Source organism: Gymnoscopelus braueri (assembly GCF_963280865.1).
Source record: "Gymnoscopelus braueri genome assembly, chromosome: 6".
Classification (NCBI taxonomy): Eukaryota; Metazoa; Chordata; class Actinopteri; order Myctophiformes; family Myctophidae; genus Gymnoscopelus; species Gymnoscopelus braueri.
Genome location: NC_137607.1, coordinates 29412569 through 29431358, shown reverse-complemented (window position 1 = coordinate 29431358; position 18790 = coordinate 29412569). Strand labels below are relative to the sequence as shown.

The following is an 18790-nucleotide window of genomic DNA, read 5'->3' as shown; positions in this document are numbered from 1 at the left end:
ACTAAATTAGTTGTAGATGTCTAGAAGGCCAAGAAGTAGCCTTACCAGTTTGTTTTGGGATGTCTGGAGCCTTGTTTTTAAGGCCTTTGTGGTGCTATGGTACCATGAGGTGCATGCATAGTCGAAGTAACCTTGGATGAGTGCTCCTGTTGGAGTCCTCAAAGTATTCTTACAGACCAGAGAGGAGATCCTGTACAAACATCTTGTTCTGTGGTTGACTTTTATGATTACTCTAGTTGCCATTTTATCACTGGAAAGATTTGCCTCTAAAATGGAACCTAGGTTCCTCTTTTCTTGTGATAACATTGACACCCACTTTTATTGTGAAGCCGTCGGCCTTGACGACTAACTCCCATTCCCCCATCAACCTTATCCCAATGAGTGGCATAGCTGTATGTGGAGAGGATTCAAACAGTGTTATTAAAACCTGTTGACAGGACATGTATTGCTGTATTTCAGAAGTGTTAATGGACCTGTCCTCATGAAATGGAATAGCAGTACACCTTATGGGTGTGTGACTGTCCCCTTCAAAGAGCCGTTACGAGGAGAAAAGCCAGCATGACTCCTCAAAAACCTATGGCTCTCCACCAAGCACGATGGTCATTTTGAATGTCTGGCAGCAACGCTGTGGCCACATTCATCACACGCTGTTCACTAAACTTCCATAAAGGGCTATAGAACATAATATGCTGCCATGCATACCAACAAGTGCATACAAATGTATTCTTGAAGGCTATAATACTACCCGTAGTATAGTGCCATTGCACTCTGATCCTGCAGGGGGGCCGCTAAATCTTTGCGTGATAGGGACTTTATTTATCTTATTTTTTACATTAACCACTTGAACCCTCGCAATCTCATCCCTATTCTGGGATGCGAGGGTCTCACAACGCATCTCGATCTTGTAGATCTGCTATTTTCGGTGAAGAGGTTTGGTGTACAGGGAAAAAAGAGCCGACCAAGTACAGAGCCAAAGTTCAAGTTTTAAGTCGTTAAATGTCTGAAAATACACATTTAACATGAATCAAATATGTAGTGGGAGGGGGGGTGTCCCTGCTTCATATCTCTCTCAGCTAAGGGGTCCTTGGCCTGAAAAACGTTGAAGACCCTTGGTTTAGAATATTCAGATGGAGAAAGTTTATAATGAAGTCAAAATCAGCAAGGAAAGAGACCCCCTGATGCCCAGAAGTGGCTCCCCTAGTGGCAGTAATTGAAAACAAACGCCAACTGCATGGGTGTGTGACTGCATCAATAGGGTTTGTGTCAGCATCCTCCAGGGGCACTGAATAGGGGTGAAAAGCTAGGAACGTTCCAATGGTCCAGGCCTGGCAGGGGCCCTCAAATAAGCCATGGTTTAAACCGTGGCTCACACAATGTTGCTTTAACAGATATTATCTATGCATCATGCATGTTGATATAAATAATAATTGCCAGTGGAAATAATAACAATATAAATGTCATGAAAATGATCGTAGGGCATCGTGCTACAAATATCCACCCCCTCAAACACCAAGCCCCCAGTTCTGTAGAACATACCGGTAGTCTAGTTCAGGTGGTGTTTACAAAATGGAGTGTCAGCGTTTAAATGCTGTGTCGTTACTGGAGGAGTGATTAACAGCAATAGAAAAATAGAAGAGAGAGGGGGGGAAGTAATGAAAAGTAAAAAGAATAAGGGGAAGATGGTACCACACTTTTCCCAAAGAAGGGTGAGTTTACAGTTCATGTTAGACTACATGTGGTGATTCTTTCAGATATAGCAGTTGAGCCATAGCTTCATGTATGACCACATTCATACAAAGCCTATATATATCACTGTTTATGTCATGTAGTTTTCTTCTCTGACCCAGAAGCTAAGCTATTTTTATTTAAAAAATGTTATTTGTGTATTTGTATTGTGTGGATCCAGAGTGGATTTTAAAAAAACTTTTTAACCACTTGAACCCAGGGTTGCATTGCTCATGGGACGGCCTTGCACGCCGTGCAAGAACCTATTTGACCAGGAGCACGCGCAGGCACATGCATAGATTTAAAACAACTTTAAATTCACACCTCAACAAAGTTTACAAAGGCTCCCGACTCACTCCAGGTGAATTAACATAGGAATGAGCCTAGATTGATTGATTGATTGATGTAGTTTATTTAGAAAGACATGAGAATAGTACATGACAGTACATAACAGTACATGGAAGTACAAATTCACAATACAAGGTCTACTAAACTGGAAACCCTCATTAAGCATTACGCTTGTTTAAGATGAGGACCCCATGCACACAAATCATGATGAAATATAAGAGGCAGGCAGATATACACACTACTATACAGAATGTCATACAATCAGCTTTCAGGTTACTGGTATGACGAGAGAAAAAAAATATATATATATATATACAAAAGAGGAAAATGAAAGAGGGGGGGGGGGGGTAGGGAGGGGTAGGTTAAGACTTAGACAGGGGCCATTTTCGAATTGCAGCCTCCTGAAGGTGTATCTTTAGGGCAGTTTTGAAAGTGAGTAGGGTTTTACACTCCTTTACTCCTTTTGGTAGGGAATTCCACATTTTTGATGAATAGCATGAGAATGAGTTCATACCCTTAGTTGAGCCAAATCTGGGTTGAACATGATCAGTGGAGCTGCCTCTGGTGTTATGATCATGGACTTCATTAACATTTTTGAAGTATTTTGACAAATACAGGGGGATCCCAATGTTGTGGTGTATCTTGAAGACCAGGCCCATAGCAAGTTGCTGTACTCTGTCCTCAACCCTAAGCCATCCAATCCTAGCAAAATGAGCAGGGGTTAGATGGGTTCTGTGATTGAGGCCAAGAAGTAGCCTTACAAGTTTGTTTTGGGATGTTTGGAGCCTTGTTTTTAAGGCCTTGGAGGTGTTGTGATACCATGAAGTGCATGCATAATCATAATGACCTTGAATGAGGGCCCCTGCAAGAATCTTCAGAGTATTCTTACTGACTAGGCGATCAATCCTCCACAAATAGCGTGTTGTTCGGTTGACATTTTTGATCACTTTTTCGGCGTTTTTGTTTTTGTTTTTTAGATGCATATCAATTGTCCATTGTGTGACCTCTGACCTGTAGTGTAGGTGTTAAGCGACGTGCGTGTGACGTCATTAAAATAGAGTGCAACCACGTTCCAATTCAGCAATGCAACACTGCGAACCCTAGCGTCCCTATTCTAGGCAGAAATAGCCGAATTTTAATCTACAAGCTCACAAAGCGACACATTGTTGCTAGATTCTGCTATTTTTGGTTCAAAAGGGAAAAAAGGAGCAGACCTAGTATAGAGCCCTGGGGGACCCCGGTCAACAAAACATTTAGAGTTCAAGTATTTAAAAAGATATTCCCTGCTTTAATCATGTTGTAGAGAGTAGAAATTAAAAAATTAAATTAATATGAGAATAATCTTTTACCATCATAGCTGATTAGGCTACATTTCTATTGAAATCCTTTTTTAATGGGGGGGGGGGTATTTTATTTTGTGATTTGGTTTCCCCCGTTTTAAACTAGAAAAAGAAAAGAGTGATGACAGTGCCACTCACCCTTGTCTTTCATAAAACAAAGCAGATGGGTATATTAATACTGGGCATATATCCAGTATTTTTTAAGTATAAAGTCAAATGAAGTATAAAGAGGAAAAGGTGAAATGGAGATCTCTACTTTTCAATAAACTATGACAAGAAGATAGTAATGTAATGCAGACGTTTAAAGTGCAAGGGAGGGTTGTACATTAGTCATGAGTCAGACATGAATGGATATTGTCGTTTTAAGATTGCATTGTGTATTGGACTGCATGCAGTTTGTTAGGAGAGTGAGGGGTGGATACATGACTAAATCTGTACTGTAAATCACAGACACACCTTTCTTTGCATGTGGTAATATTTCCAGGTTGGGTTCAGTAAAAGGCTGGTACAGTCTGTTCTACTGTACACAAATCATAGCTAGAGACAGGGGAGACCACTGCTAGCTACACATCAATTTCTACATCAATTTGAGATAATCTGCTACGTTAAATGGCAGCAAAAGTGTGCACACATCTAAACTATTTATATGATACATGAACATTTATAATGTCATTAGGTAGAATGTATATAGTATATTTCTGACCTAACTATGTCTCTAGAAAATATGCCAATAAATTGAGTCCATATGCTAAAGTCACCAGACTTTTAATGGATGGAGAAGTACATGGGTGGGGAGTGGTGTTGAATCACAGTTATTTTGTGGCCTATCAGTAGTTACAAGGCTGGCTGCTTTAAATGACATTATTGCAAAAGGACTACTACAACTGACTGCAGTTTGTTGGAAGATGGGGTGGAGACAGGATAAAATCTCTGTACATTGATGGCATTGGCACATACACATTTCTTTCTCTGGTAAAAAAAAAAAAAAAAAAAAAAAAAATCAGTAAAGGCTGGAAGTTGTTCTGTCTGTATGCTAAACCATATAAGTGTTAGTCTAAAACCCGACATATTAGAATCCACAACTTGATGTGATATTTTATGACTGACATAAATTTTATTGTATGATAAGAGGGCGTTTTCTGTTAACTGACAGTGACCTTCGTCCTCCCCACCTGTTTATAGACGTTCCCTTTTCGGTCCCCACCCAGGAATAAGAGACAGGTAACAGCCTGTATAAAAGCAGTCACAGCACAGCCAATGCTCTCGGTAAACTTCCTTAAATTTCCCGGAGTTGTCCCTCGGTTTAGGGACAGCATTTTACGGAGAGAAAACATCTTGATTATACTTTCGCTTTCAACATTAACGTTGGGCGTGTGTCTGACTCTGTGTCAGTCTCCGGAGGAAAATCGGGTAGGGTACTTTAATATCACATAATATACTCTGCTACGATCTGCTTATTAGCTAATGTAGCCTACTGTATATCATCCGATGCCTTTTTGTTATTGATTATTTGTTGCGGGTTTCGTTTCACGTTTGAAAACAGTTACTTCCTTGTGGAGACGTTGTTTAGCCCAATGTTATGTAACAGCTAGCCCTGATACATTATGGATGAACTTCAACCTGGTGTTTGCACTTTCTCCATTTACGTCCGTACATCTACATAAACGTTCACATTTCAAATATAAAGTGCTTACCTCGTGGCCACGGATGTTACAATTCTGTTCGGGCGCTCAGAAGTACCCGTATCTTTGGTTGTGTTCAATAAAAATGATTTTTATCCGATCGGTGGCCATTTTCTTCGTATTTTCGCCATTGTGCTTTCCACTACGCGACCCTATTGGTTGGGAGGTGTATTGCACTCTGATACATTATAACTCTATGAGAAGATGGCCACCGATTGGATTAAAATGCTTTTTATTGAACAATACGGAAGATATGGGTACTTCTGCGGGCCCGTATATAATTGTAACATCCGTGGCCATGGGGTAAGCACTTTATATATGAAATCTGAACGTTTATGTAGATGACGCTCGTCTGTCACAAGGTTTCAGGGCTAGTTTCGGGGCTATGTAACAGACTTTCCAAATAGAGAAAACTTGTATATTAATGAACGCCGAGGCCCGAGTGATACTCTTTTTAGGGACATTCTAGCCTTGGATCAAGACTATCGTAGATGTATTTGATCGATTTTGACATTTTTATAGATACGATTGTAAAAGTCAGACTCTGTAAAATACATCCTATGATAGTCTTAATCTAGCTGTAGAATACAACAATCTACGAGAGTTGTAAGGTTCATCCCCCATGGACACAGGGACTTTCAGCACTATACACCGTAGACACTCCAAACATGTACAAATTGAGAAAAACGGTGCTTACCGCCACGCCCCAAATGTTAACTCTCTCTACGGGGTAGTAGTTTAATGTAATAATCCATATCTTTCAATAAATAAGTGTTTTAATGCCGTCTGTGGCCTAACGCAATTTTTTCACCCTCGTTTACTTCCTGTTTACATTGAGTGTAATTCCGGGTTTCACCAGATGGGCGCGTCACTACCGCCCATTGGGAACTTCCGACAGAATCGTCCACAGATCATAGATCATAGTTACTCTGTATTTAGCCTACCCAACTATTTGTGGCGTTAATATTATATTATATTTACCTAACCACAGCATTGCCTTCTCTTTACAGGAAGACCATTCATCATCAGCCACCATGGCCACCATTGCCGATTCAAACGCTGTCTTCGCCTTGGATCTGTTCCGCACTTTAAGCCAAGCCAAAGCCAGTGGGAATATCTTCGTCTCTCCTTTCAGTGTCAGCTCGGCTCTAGCCATGGTCCATCTGGGAGCTAAAGGCAACACTGCTGATCAGATGGCAAAGGTAATGACTGACACATAGAAACCACACGCACATGCACGAACGCTGCCTGCGGGGCGGCCTAATGATCTGGGGGCCCGTTTCAAGAGCTCATATGGGGCCCCCATATGCACCCCCCCCCACCCCCGCAAAAAAAAAAAAAAAATTTTTTATTAAAAGATAATTTGTGGACTGAAGTCGTTTTGCTTCCACAATCCATAATGATGCATTTTCGAACTAAATTAATTAGGCTATCTGCACTTCCACCATGGACAGACAGCTATAACAACTCACTCACATGATTCACTTGAGCTGAGCCCTGATTTAATCAGATCTACATCCTCTTCTTGCGTGAAATTCTTGGACGTCGGCCAGCCAGAGGCGGCCCGGACTGGGATGCGAGACACACACACACACACACACACACACACACACACGACCAAAAGCCAAAAGTTACTGTTTGTGAGCTCTCTATTTTTGTTTTCGTTTTGACTGTTTTGTTCAAATTGAATCATGCATTGTGAAATTATTCCAGTTGCTAGAACAGTATTTCTTCTATGCCTTCTAAAGCAGTGGGTCTCAACCTTTTCAGGCTGTGACCCCTACCCCCACCCTGTCAAGCACTTGGAATTGTAGGAGTTGAAGCATTACATTTAGTTTGACGTTCCCACCGATAAATATTGTGAAAATAGCAGATCTACAAGCTAACAACATCCTGCGTTGCGAGGCGTTGTGAGCTTGTAGATTGTCTATTTTCAATTTTTTTTTGCCTCTTTCTTATATTTAACTCATTCCCTGCCTAGAACGACTTTTTTAAGCCCTGACTGCCAAGAACGACTAAAACGACTTTTAATTAAAAAAAAAAAAAAAAAATCTTTTTTTTTCTTCTTTTTTTTCTTTCTTATTTATTTTTTTATTTTTTAACCCAAAGACCAAGGAGATATGATTTTTTAACTTAAAACTTAAACATTTTGTATCTTGGCTCCTGAGTACTTTTTTTTTCAATGAAAAATCTCTGGCAGTTTGTCAAACGCAAAAATAAAAAAGTTCTGGCAGTGAATGAGACAATTTGGCCAATTTTTGACCAGTTTTTATAGTATAGTTTGTTGATTACTTTTGATGCAGTAATGGTCTTTTTTCATTTCATTTTTTTTTAAGGTATTAAAAAGGTCTTAAGTCCTTAAATTGACACTTTACTGTCATCTGGGAACCCCCCAAAATCATGTGGGGACCCCCGTGGGGGTCACGACCCACAGGTTGAGAACCACTGCACTAAAGGGCACGACTGTGACAGGTGACACCTGTACTTTGACCCCGCTACTACCTGCCTCTGGAGCACAGTACCAAGGATAGGCTTTTATACACTTAACATTGATTCCACCCAAAGCAGTGCTTACCAACAGTTTAAATGTATTTTCATTGTAAAGTCTATAGATCTAGCCTTTTCTGTTAAAGCAAATTAAGCAATCAGAAAATGTGAACTCAATAACAATTTTTTTAATTATATGTAATTATTATGATTTTGTATTATTAAAATGGGTGAAGTGCTCTCATCAATTGCACAAAGACAATTTCTTCTCCTAACAAACTGTCTCTCTGACTTGTGTATAGGCCCTTTCGTTCGGCTCGGTGAAGGATGTGCATGCAGATTTCCAAACACTTAACGGAGACATCAACTCGCCATCTGCCTCATACATTCTGAAACTGGCCAATCGTCTTTATGGGGAGAATACCTGCAACTTCCTCCCGGTGAGTTGTGTTTCCCATTATGGTGGTAATACGGTATACACACACATCACCAGCTATGGTTCCTCTGGTTGTGTGGACAACAAAGCAAGTTCTCCATTTTATACAGGAGTTCCTAGAAGCCACACAGAAGTTCTACCATGCTGACCTGAAGGCAGTTGACTTCATGGGAGCTCCAGAGGACTGCAGAGCAGAGATCAACAGCTGGGTTGAGCAGCAGACAGAAGGTAATGACTTTAACCAGACACCTATTTATTTTTTATTTTGTTTCTTCTTTAACCCAGTAAGACCTGAGGTAGATTCTACAAATATCTTCTAAATCCTAACAGTTTTTTAGTTCTTATGTTGCTATAATATCAGTGGTGCTCAAACTTTTTCATGTCAAGGACCCCCGATCTACAAGCTCACGAAGTAACACGCTATGAGCTTGTATATCTGCTATTTTTGAATATTCAAAGTATAAGATAATTGTTGAAGTGGTTACAAATTTTAATGGGTTAAATGTGTTACAAAGCCTACATGGAGGCTGATGTCAGTGCTGAGTGGTTAGTTTGTCTGTCTTTTTTCCTCACAGATAAAATAAAAGATCTACTGAAGTCAGGGACGGTCACCCCAATGACAAGACTGGCTCTGGTCAACGCCATCTACTTCAAAGGAAACTGGCTCAACCAATTTGATAAAGCGAACACCAAAGAAATGGCATTCAAACTAAACCAGGTGAACAGGCAGAGGAAGAAAATGCTGTTGCATTGAAGACATAGTTGGATTAACCAGATGTAAACAACTAGGATGACAAAAGAAATCAGTATGAGAGATACATAACTAGAAAGGGGTTACCCAGGGCTGTGTGATGTCGCTTTTCCACTGCATAATATCTATAGTATCTGTTCTACTCCCCTTTTTGCTTTTCCATTAGGCCAACGTACCTGGTAAGGCAGTATGTGACATTTGCAGGGATGATATGTGGCATTGTGGCAACCCAAAAAGCATGTATGATGTTCGACGAATGCAAGTGCATGCTTCGATTATCATACATGCTTTTTGGTGAAGACCAATTATATTGTAGATCTGCTTTGTCAGATCTACAAACTAACGCGTCACATTGCAACACGTTAGCTTACAGATCTGTTCTTCTTGAACGTGACAGAGTGTCAATCACAGAGTATGCTTTTAGGTTTTACCTTGTTATGTAGAATGTTGAGTTGTGCACCAGTGATTTGATTAAATGACATGACTCTAGTCTTTCGACACATGACATCTCTTCATGGACCCGCTAGACTCGATATGAGCTCAAATCTTAGTGGCGTTTCGATCCCCATCCCTATTGATAATGTGTTTTTAGATTAGGTGTTGTCATAGTTCATAGGTGTTGCAGTCTCGAGATATGTAAAACTGGTGTCAAATTACACACACTGTCTTGCTAGAAGTACTGTATGCCGGACAGATAGCTTGCGCCCAATTGGCTAGTTCCACACCATAGCCTCACACCATCCCATAGCCAGGTCTGAGTTTATGAATTCACAAAAATATAAAATATCATCGTACAGATTATTCGGGGAGAATAATATTCAGGGGTTGAGTTCCTTAGCCTACTGGCAGCGTGCACAAAATGTTTGACACTAATTAGTGTAATACTTTGCGAGATTAGCTCTGGATTCACACAGATAGACAGACAAGAATATGATCTCTGGCCTTGTAGAGATAACAAGACTGGGTCTAAAAGCCCCAGTGGCAATGCTTAGACTTACTGTAGAGGTTCTGCTGCTGCTTCAACCCCACTGGAAATGTTGGAAAGAGAAACTGCACTTTGGCCAGAGGGTGGCACTACAGGAGAGGTCATGGGGTCACTTAAATTGTTAGCGTTCTTCTTCCAAGGGAACATGAAAGCACGATTCGTGGCAATCTGCCCATTACATTTTGACATTCTGAGCACTTTAATGCAAGTGAAAGTTTGGCCTAAGGGTGGCACTAGAGGAAATGCCATTTGAGATTGTGTATACAATTGGACATTGGTGCTAGAGGAATTGCTGTTGGGTCATCAAACATGAGTAAGGGCCATTGTCTGAGGATCTGATTGTATCACTCATTGTATGTTTCCGGTGTGTCAGAATGAGAGCAAGCCAGTCGAGATGATGTACCAGATGAAGAAGCTTCCCTTCAACTACATCCCTGACTACAGCTTGCAGATCCTGGAGCTGCCCTACGTGGGGGAAGATGTCAGCATGTTCATCCTGCTGCCTGAAAAGTCCACTGACGGCTCACTGCTTAAGGTAATGTTACATGACAATCTGTAGTGCCAAGCAAAACCGCTAGAACACAAATGAAGGACCCACTTCTGGCTAGTTTTGTACGTTATTCAACAAGTGATGCTTTCGGAGCCAGTTCACGTTGGGTTTGTGACAATTGGTAAGGCATATAGCTTACGTAGAGCCATGTACAAAGTGTTAATGTACGAGTGAAACTATAAACCAGGTTAGCCTATATATGCCAACCCACCACTTAATACTACCGGTATATAAATTAATTTATAATACTGTATAGGCAGCCACAGAGTAAATGCATAGCTGCTGTTGAAATCAGTCATCCAATGATTGTTATAATATACAATAATTCCCTAAATGTATCTTTTGTGAACTTCTGCCGCTGTCTATGCTGTGATAGCTGTGTGTTTGACTCATCACTAGATATAGCCTATTAAACACTGTGTGTGTGTGTGTGTGTGTGTGTGTGTGTGTGTGTGTGTGTGTGTGTGTGTGTGTGTGTGTGTGTGTGTGTGTGTGTGTGTGTGTGTGTGTGTGTGTGTGTGTGTGTGTGTGTGTGTGTGTGTGTGTGTGTGTGTGTGTGTGTGTGTGTGTGTGTGTGTGTGTGTGTGTGTGTGTGTGTGTCTCATACATTTATAGCTAGCAAATGAGCTAACACAGGCCAAGCTAGATGATTGGACCAACAGAGACAACATGGACACTCACACAGACATCATAGTTCACCTGCCCAAGTTCAAGCTGGAGGAGGAGTATGAGTTGAACGATCCCCTGTCCAAGCTGGGTATGACAGATGTGTTCTGCGAGTCAAAGGCGGATCTGTCAGGAATGAGTGGTCAAGGAGGACTCTTCCTGTCTACGGTGGCCCACAAGGCCTTCGTGGAGGTGAACGAGGAGGGAACGGAGGCCGCCGCGGCTACAGCCGGCATAGCTTCCTTCTGCATGCTGAGAGAAGAACACTTCACAGCGGACCACCCTTTCCTTTTCTTCATAAGGCACAATAAAACCAAGACAATTCTTTTCTTGGGCAGATTCTCCTCTCCACAGTAGAGAAACCAGCTCAGGAGCACTGAGGCTGAATTCAAATGAAGGGGAAACAAGCCGAAATGTAACCTTGAAAAATAAATATTTGAACAGAGTAAATGGTGTTTGCTTTGTTTTTAAACTAATGTGTCTTTAGCTGCTTTATTGTTGAAATATGAATAAAAGTATTAAAGGTGCTGTAAGTGATGATTCTTGTTAAAATAAGTGTTAAATAGCTCTATATTCCCATAGCAATTATTGCAATAGAGTGTTTGTTCAGTAACAAAGATCTCCCTGTCTCAGCTATTTAGTAAACAGAAAATACATTGTCAGGTTGGGATAGCAATTTTATCCAGGAGAAAGGAGAAAAAACTCATACAGGATACAGGATAAACAAGTGAAATTGGAAGTGATGATACAAAAGAATGAGTAGACAAAATTGGAACTGGAACATGATGATGATTCTCTCTCCTGATTGGATGAAATTGGTGACCCACCTATCTATTTTCTTTTTACTATAGAGCTGTAGAGACGGGGAAACGTGTTACTGAACAATCAGATTAATGAGAAGTCAGGAGCTAATGACAAATGAGAGGTAGTGTTTCTGTATGCTTTAATCATGTTCTAGAAAGTAGATATTTTTGCTTTCATTTTGTGACTTGGGTTTCCCCCTTTTTAAACTACAGAAAGACAAGGTGATGACATTGCCGCTCTGCCTAATCTTTCAGAAAGCAAAGCATATTAACATTTTAATACCACCCAGTATTAATATGAAAATAAAGTATAAAGTAAAATTAAGTTTAAAAAGGCAACATAAGGAGAAATGGAGACTTCCACTTTACAATAAACTATGAGAAGATGCTAATAGGGCCCAGTCAAGGGGTTGTTGTGAGTCAGAAATGAACAGTATTGGCGAGTGAATTGTCTATTGGACTACAGTTTAAGGTGATTGAGCAGTGGGGATGGGATTAAATCTACTGTAAATTACAGAGACACCTTTATGTGGTCATATTTCCATAACAGTAGCTTCTGTTCAGGAAAAGGTCAGTGCGACCTACAGTCTGTCCTATAATACTATATGTACACAGTCATAGCTAGAGACAGGAGAGACCACTGCTACTCACCAATACACAGCTATAGCCCACATACATTTGAAGTAATCTTATATTTAAATGGCAGTTCAAAAGTTTGCACACATCTTACAATTTCTGTTACATGCATGCAAATGTGTATTTGATTAGGATACTATAAATATATTTCTCAACTAATTATAGTTTCTAGAAAATAGGCCAATAAACGGAGTCCATGCTACAGTATAAATCACCAGACTTTTAATGGGGTGGAAAGATTTGGAGTATAATGATAGTGATGAATCCCACTTGTGGCCTGTAGTGGCCTATTTGTCCTAGTAAGCCATTTATGACATTATTGCAAGACACAGACACTCCATTGTCTATTGCAATTGTTGGGGGGGGGGGGGGAGGGTCAGATACAGAGGAGTTTTTCGTTTTACAACCAAATTTGTTGACCATAGACGTTGGAATTAGACATGCAGACACCCCTCAGCGACAGCTTCCCCTAACAACACCAAATGCACCAAATTTTCAAGAATTGGTGCTTAAATTTGACTTTCATTTCTGTCTATCATATTTCCTGGCTTACAACATCAGTATGCTTTCATAGCCTAGTGATGTGATTGTCAGAAATGATAAACCTGTCTCCTGCTCAAATAATAATAAATAATTAGACCTATTTGATCCTGCGGGGGAATTTCACTGCACGCTGGGCAAGACCTAGCCGGTTGAGTGTCTCTAAATGGAAGTACCGGAATTTGGCGGAAGTACCGGAATTTGGCGGAAGTACCGGCCAAGGAAATGACATTGACGCTTTACAAATCTGTTTACAGGCCTTCTGTATGCTTTAGCCAACCCAGGGCAAAGCCAGGAACGGCAAGAAGCGCACCACCTACGTAGATGCACTGCAGCTTAGCTAACAACACTGTAGAGCTCAAGACCCTGATAGATAGGAGAGTGTGGAGGTCAGCGATTCAGGAGTCCCGATTTGGTGTCGACTAGACCGCACTCTTGCATCGCATCGTATCGTATCGTAACATATGAAATTATGAATGACTAGAAAAGGATGTTCCTCGGAACGCAGGTCTTTGCCAGACCGGGCGGCCTACCCAGGGCTGTGTCAGTACCGGCCACAAATTGTTGAAGCTATTTGTAGGCAAACTACCAAAACCCTGTTCAACGGCCATTATCACATGACATGACTCACAAGACCATTTTTAACTTTCCTGTTGCCTTTTTTTCTTCCAAAGTAGCCAATGGCAATTGAAATGAAAAGTTCTTGAACCTATGAATCCAGAAAATGTATCGATTTGCGTGAGTTTTGAACAATCCTGGGATTCTTTGAGGTGAAAAACATGATCCCTGATTCCCCGCCCCTGTCCGAAATAAAAACGTATATGAAAAATGCTAAACTTTGTGTGTGTGTGTGTGTGTGTGTGTGTGTGTGTGTGTGTGTGTGTGTGTGTGTGTGTGTGTGTGGGTGTGTGTTTTTATATAAATGTTTGTGAGCGAGAGATAGTGAGTGAGTGTGTGTGTGTGTGTGTGTGTGTGTGTGTGTGTGTGTGTGTGTGTGTGTGTGTGTGTGTGTGTGTGTGTGTGTGTGTGTGTGTGTGTGTGTGTGTGTTTGTGAATGTGTGTTATTTAAAGAAGCAGTATTATATCACACATCCTGTTTCAACCGCTGCCAATCAGACTATATGGACAGTCACACACACACACACACACACACACACACACACACACACACACACACACACACACACACACACACACACACACACACACACACACACACACACACACACACACACACACACACACACACAGATATTTTCTTCTCTCCTTGAACAGACATACAGACAGACAGTCATAGGGTCTTAGCAGAATGCGTCCATTTGTCCTACTATTCCTCCTATCCAATGTCACCGTGGCAACTGCTGTGACCGGTTGTCTTAGTGACCGGGACAAAGATCACCGTCCTCAGAAGAACTGCACAGCGGCCGGATTCACTGACGTACCGACAGGAATCGAACCTACAACCCAGGTAATACTCAACACATTTAAGCTTAACAGAACATTATAGAGCAGTGCTAGTCCTGGAAGGATAGAACCAGTCGTACTAAAGGTCCTGGAAGGATAGAAAAGCACCCGTACTAGAGTTTCCTGAGGACCAAATAATAAGTCACAGTGTGTGTGTGTGTGTGTGTGTGTGTGTGTGTGTGTGTGTGTGTGTGTGTGTGTGTGTGTGTGTGTGTGTGTGTGTGTGTGTGGGGGGGGGGGTGTCTGGGGGTGTCTGGGGGTGTGTGTGTGTGTGTGTGTGTGTGTGTGCGCGTGTGTGCGCGTGTGTGTGTGTATTCCAGGTGCTGTTGTTTACTAACAACCTGTTCACCAGTCTAATCTGGGCCTCCTTCCAAATCTTCCCAGAAATATATGGAATAGACTTGACCGGAAACCAGGTATTTAAGAACCATCTGACTGACTGAATGAATGACCTAATGAATGAATGACCAACCAACTGACCTCTCTTCTCTTCTCCTCTCCTCTCTTCTCCAGGTTCCAGCTCTCTCCGTTTCGCCCTCTTCAGTTCTTCCCACTCTGAAGGTTCTGAAACTGGGATCCAACAGGTTGACATCTCTGCCTGGACATTCCTTCTCTGCATGTCCAGGACTCATTGAGCTCCACCTTCCAGGAAACACCATCAGTTCTGTGTCAGACCTAACCTTCTCTGGACTCAACAAGCTGGAGGTAGGTACGAGAGGAGAGGAGAGAAGGGGAGGGGAAGAGAGGATTATAATTGAATAGACAATTATCTTCTATGCCCAAGGAAAGATGTAAGATGTACCATCTTCTGTTTTCTGTTAATCCTGGCTTTCTGATTGGCTGTACTGTGTTCTAGATCCTGGACCTGTCATACAATAACATCAGAGTTCTGCCCAAACTCATGCTCCACCCACTATCTGCCATCGAGACACTTTATATTGAAAGCAACAAGGTGACATTGCCATAAATACTTTATTACACATGAAATACGACAAGGTGGCGTTACCGTACAACTTTATTACACATTTAATATGACATGGTGACGTTACTGTACTACTTTATTACAACAAGGTAACAGTAATGTAAGTACTGCAGTACTAGGTAGAGTAATACTGTACTGTAACTTCTCTTCTCTATTTCCACTTTCTGTCTGCGCCCAGATCCTGGTAATGCCCTCTGATTGGTTTAGCCAAAAAGAGGAGGTTCCTTACCTATACCTCTCAGATAACCCCTGGACCTGTTCCTGTTCCCTGGATTACCTGCATCGTTACCTAGGCGACTACGACTACAATGTTTACACTAGAGATGGACCAATTGTGACTAGTAATGCAGAGAGCGTGGTAAGTTCAGCACAGCAAAAAAACAAAAAAACGATAGTATTAATATTAGTGATATTATTACTAGCATAACATTATTAACATAAACTGGTGCCAAATTTCTAGTAGCTCCGAAACTGGGAATTTGAAGTCATGCAATCTCATTGGCTAACCGTAGCCTAACCCCCCCCCCCCCCCCATCCTTAGCCTGACCTTAACCACACCCAATCACATGAACTTCGTTGTCGTTGGGTGTTTTGACTTGTCTTGTAACTGGTTAGTTTTGTTGCTAGGTGTGTGACTCTCCTGCCCGGCTGAGGGGAACCCCTGTGGTGAATTTAGAGGAAGCAGACTTCTGTGCAGCACAATCATATACTGCCACAGAGCATCATGATGAACCCACCCCAACCCCGGGCGTGTCCTGGGTCCGAGCAACAATGTCCTGGTACGAGCTGGTCACTCAAATGGTACATTGGACACATAGCTCAAGGTCAGAGGTCAGGGGTGATGGCGCAACATGGCAGCTATTTCCCTCGGATGTCCGCCCTACTGTCCCCTCTTGGCCAATAACTGAACCTATTACTACTCCTACTCCTATTACTATTACTCCTACTACTACCACTACTCCTATTACTACTACTACTCCTACTACTACTACTCCTATTACTACTACTACTACTACTACTCCTACTACTACTAGTACTACTACTCCTACTACTACTCCTACGACTACTCCTACGACTACTCCTACTACTACCACTCCTACTACAACTACTTCAACAACTGGTTCTACTGCTCGTCGCCCTCCTCCTCCACCTACTACTATTCCTACAACTAATGCTCCTACTACTACTTCTGTTACTTCTCCTCCTCCTCCTCTTCCTTCTATTCTTAATACTACCAGTACTCCAGTATCTACAACAACACTCTCCACTACTCCTACCCGTCTCCCTACAACCACAGCGAGTGTCACAACAGTGACACCCAGGGTGACCTTTGACCTTCAGGGTCGTATGGGCGGTCAAGGCGGAGCGGGGCTGTTCTGCTGGTGGCTGTTTGCAGGGTGTGTGTTGCTGTGCACGCTGTCGGGTGCATGCACGTGTGCATGTGCGTTGCTGTGTGCACGCTGGTACCGGCACATGTATGTGCCGCTGGCGCTGCGAGCGCAGGAGAGGAGGATGAGGAGAGGAGGAGAGATGAGCGGAAGAGCCATCTCACCTCCGGCGGGTGGAGCAGGAGGAGGTGGAGGAGGTGGAGGGGCGGTGGCGGTCTATCGCTCCGTTCTGTTCATCTCAAGAGAAGGAGGAGAGGAGGGAGAGGGAGAAGGAGGAGGAGAAAAGGATGCGAGGGAAGGAGAGAGGGGAGGATTGGACGGAGAGAGTGTAAGGCCCGTTATCACGCTGAAACCAGCGGGAGGGAGGAAGGAAGTAGAGACACAGGGAGGGGGAGAGATTAACGAAGAGAGAGAGGGAGAAGGAGGAGGCGTGTACAGGAAGACGCTGTACCGCACGTTCAGTAGACAGGAAGCAATAGAAGGATGGAGACATGTGAAGGAGGAGCGCTGGGTGACCACAGGAGATGGAGAGAGAAGAGGAGGAGGAGAAGGAGGAATGGGAGGCGCCGTAAAGCGCTACAGTCTGATTCTGAGGGAGGAGAGAGATGGAGGGAGAGAAGGAGGGAGAGATGGAGGGAGGGAAGAATGGAGAGATGGAGAGAGAGATGGTGGGAGAGAGGGAGAGAGAGATGGAGGGAGGGAAGAATGGAGAGCTGGGGAGAGAGATGGTGGGAGAGAGATCGAGAGAGAGGAGGTGGAATGGGTGGTTGGAGGGTGGGAGGTGTCAGACGGACAGAGGAGCAGTTGGGGGGCGTGGCTGTCTCATTATCTACCCAGCATGCCTTGGGCCGTGACTCCACCTGCTGAGAGTGGCGGAGCAGAGTGATGTCATCCGAGAGGGACGCAGGCCACCCTGTAGTCTATCATGATTAATGTTGAATTATTCCTTATGAAGATATCTGCCATAAGAAAACAAAATGTATTCTGATTCTAAAAGTAGCTTTCATATATAAAGGTATTTCTATATTTGTTTATTTTAATTGCCCATATGCTATTTTTGTTTTATCGTTGTAGTTGACTGATGTCAATAACAACCTAGTTTTATTTCTTTAATAACTGCTTTATGTTTTTCATAATCTAAATTAATAATCTAAATTATACTTTGTGGTTTAATGGCTTTGTACAAACTGCTTTTTAATTATTTTATGATTCAGAAAGGTTTCAAACTTTAATAAAAGCAATTATGTAAACCTGTTTTTTAGTTATCATTATTTGTAGTCTACAATTTATTTATCATCATCAGTACAACCACAGTCTTCTACTGCTGGTCACTGGGACCTGACCATTACAACCATCATCTTCTACTGTTGGTCACTGGGAGCTTCGTCTATCTGCTATTTTCAGCGAAAGCTTTCCTCACAATACCGATGCTGGGGTTTAAGTGGTTAAGGTCACTTCAAGGTCAGCACTGTGCATGAGTTTTATTTGTATATTTATGCATGTGAGGATTTTGTGTCCGAGAGGTTACATTACACTAAAGCTAACAACATAGAAACATTTTCAAACTAGAAAAGTGTTATTATTGTAACACTTGTATTAATACTTGTAATAATTTATTGTACAGATAATAGCCTATAGTGGGCCCCATGCCACTATTATTGTAACACTTGTATTAATACTTTTGATTGATTGATTGATTTACTATATTTAGTGAGACATGAGAAGTACAATTCACAATACAAGGTCTACTAAACTGGAAAACTCATAAAGCACTAAGCTTGTTTAAAATGAGATCCCCACGCACACAAATCATGATGACATATAAGAGACAGACAGATAGCCTACTATACAGAACGTCATACAATCAGCTTACAGGTTACTGGTATGAAAAATAATATACCAGTAAAAAAATATGTACAAGAAGAGATAATAAGGGGGGGACTTAGTTCCAACTGGACCCTCAGATCTGTGTAACTCTCAGTCAGTGCACAAATGGCAATATGGAAC

General features: G+C 42.0%; 3 protein-coding genes across 5 annotated transcripts in view; 2 read left to right on the top strand and 1 right to left on the bottom strand.

Moving 5' to 3' along the window:
- The window catches only part of mylk4b (myosin light chain kinase family, member 4b), a gene marked incomplete at its 5' end in the record, with an annotated part of 67236 nt that extends 61074 nt beyond the window's left edge, over nt 1-6162 (bottom strand). Inside the window, one exon of the mRNA XM_080431486.1 lies at nt 6077-6162. The remainder of the gene's footprint in view (nt 1-6076) is intronic.
- On the top strand, nt 1580-11497 carry serpinb1 (serpin peptidase inhibitor, clade B (ovalbumin), member 1). Of its 3 annotated transcripts, none has more exons than XM_080431488.1 (7): nt 1580-1706; nt 6106-6297; nt 7885-8022; nt 8129-8246; nt 8594-8736; nt 10128-10289; nt 10920-11497. In XM_080431488.1, the coding sequence occupies exons 1-7, from the start codon at nt 1653-1655 to the stop codon at nt 11325-11327; spliced, it is 1215 nt and encodes a 404-aa protein (XP_080287614.1). In that variant the 5' UTR covers nt 1580-1652; the 3' UTR covers nt 11328-11497. The 3 variants fall into 3 exon arrangements, with proteins under 3 accessions (XP_080287614.1, XP_080287615.1, XP_080287613.1); XM_080431489.1 differs by lacking the exon at nt 1580-1706 and adding an exon at nt 4607-4634; XM_080431487.1 differs by lacking the exon at nt 1580-1706 and adding an exon at nt 4641-4823.
- A 2743-nt stretch (nt 11498-14240) lies between these two features.
- Nucleotides 14241-17355, top strand: LOC308086871 (uncharacterized protein; the record flags this gene model as incomplete). The annotated part of the gene is made up of 7 exons (XM_080430515.1): nt 14241-14417; nt 14734-14829; nt 14927-15118; nt 15270-15365; nt 15574-15753; nt 16023-17009; nt 17305-17355. Exons 1-7 carry the CDS (start codon nt 14259-14261, stop codon nt 17353-17355), a joined length of 1761 nt encoding a protein of 586 aa, XP_080286641.1. The 5' UTR covers nt 14241-14258.
- Between the last annotated feature and the right edge of the window lie 1435 nt (nt 17356-18790).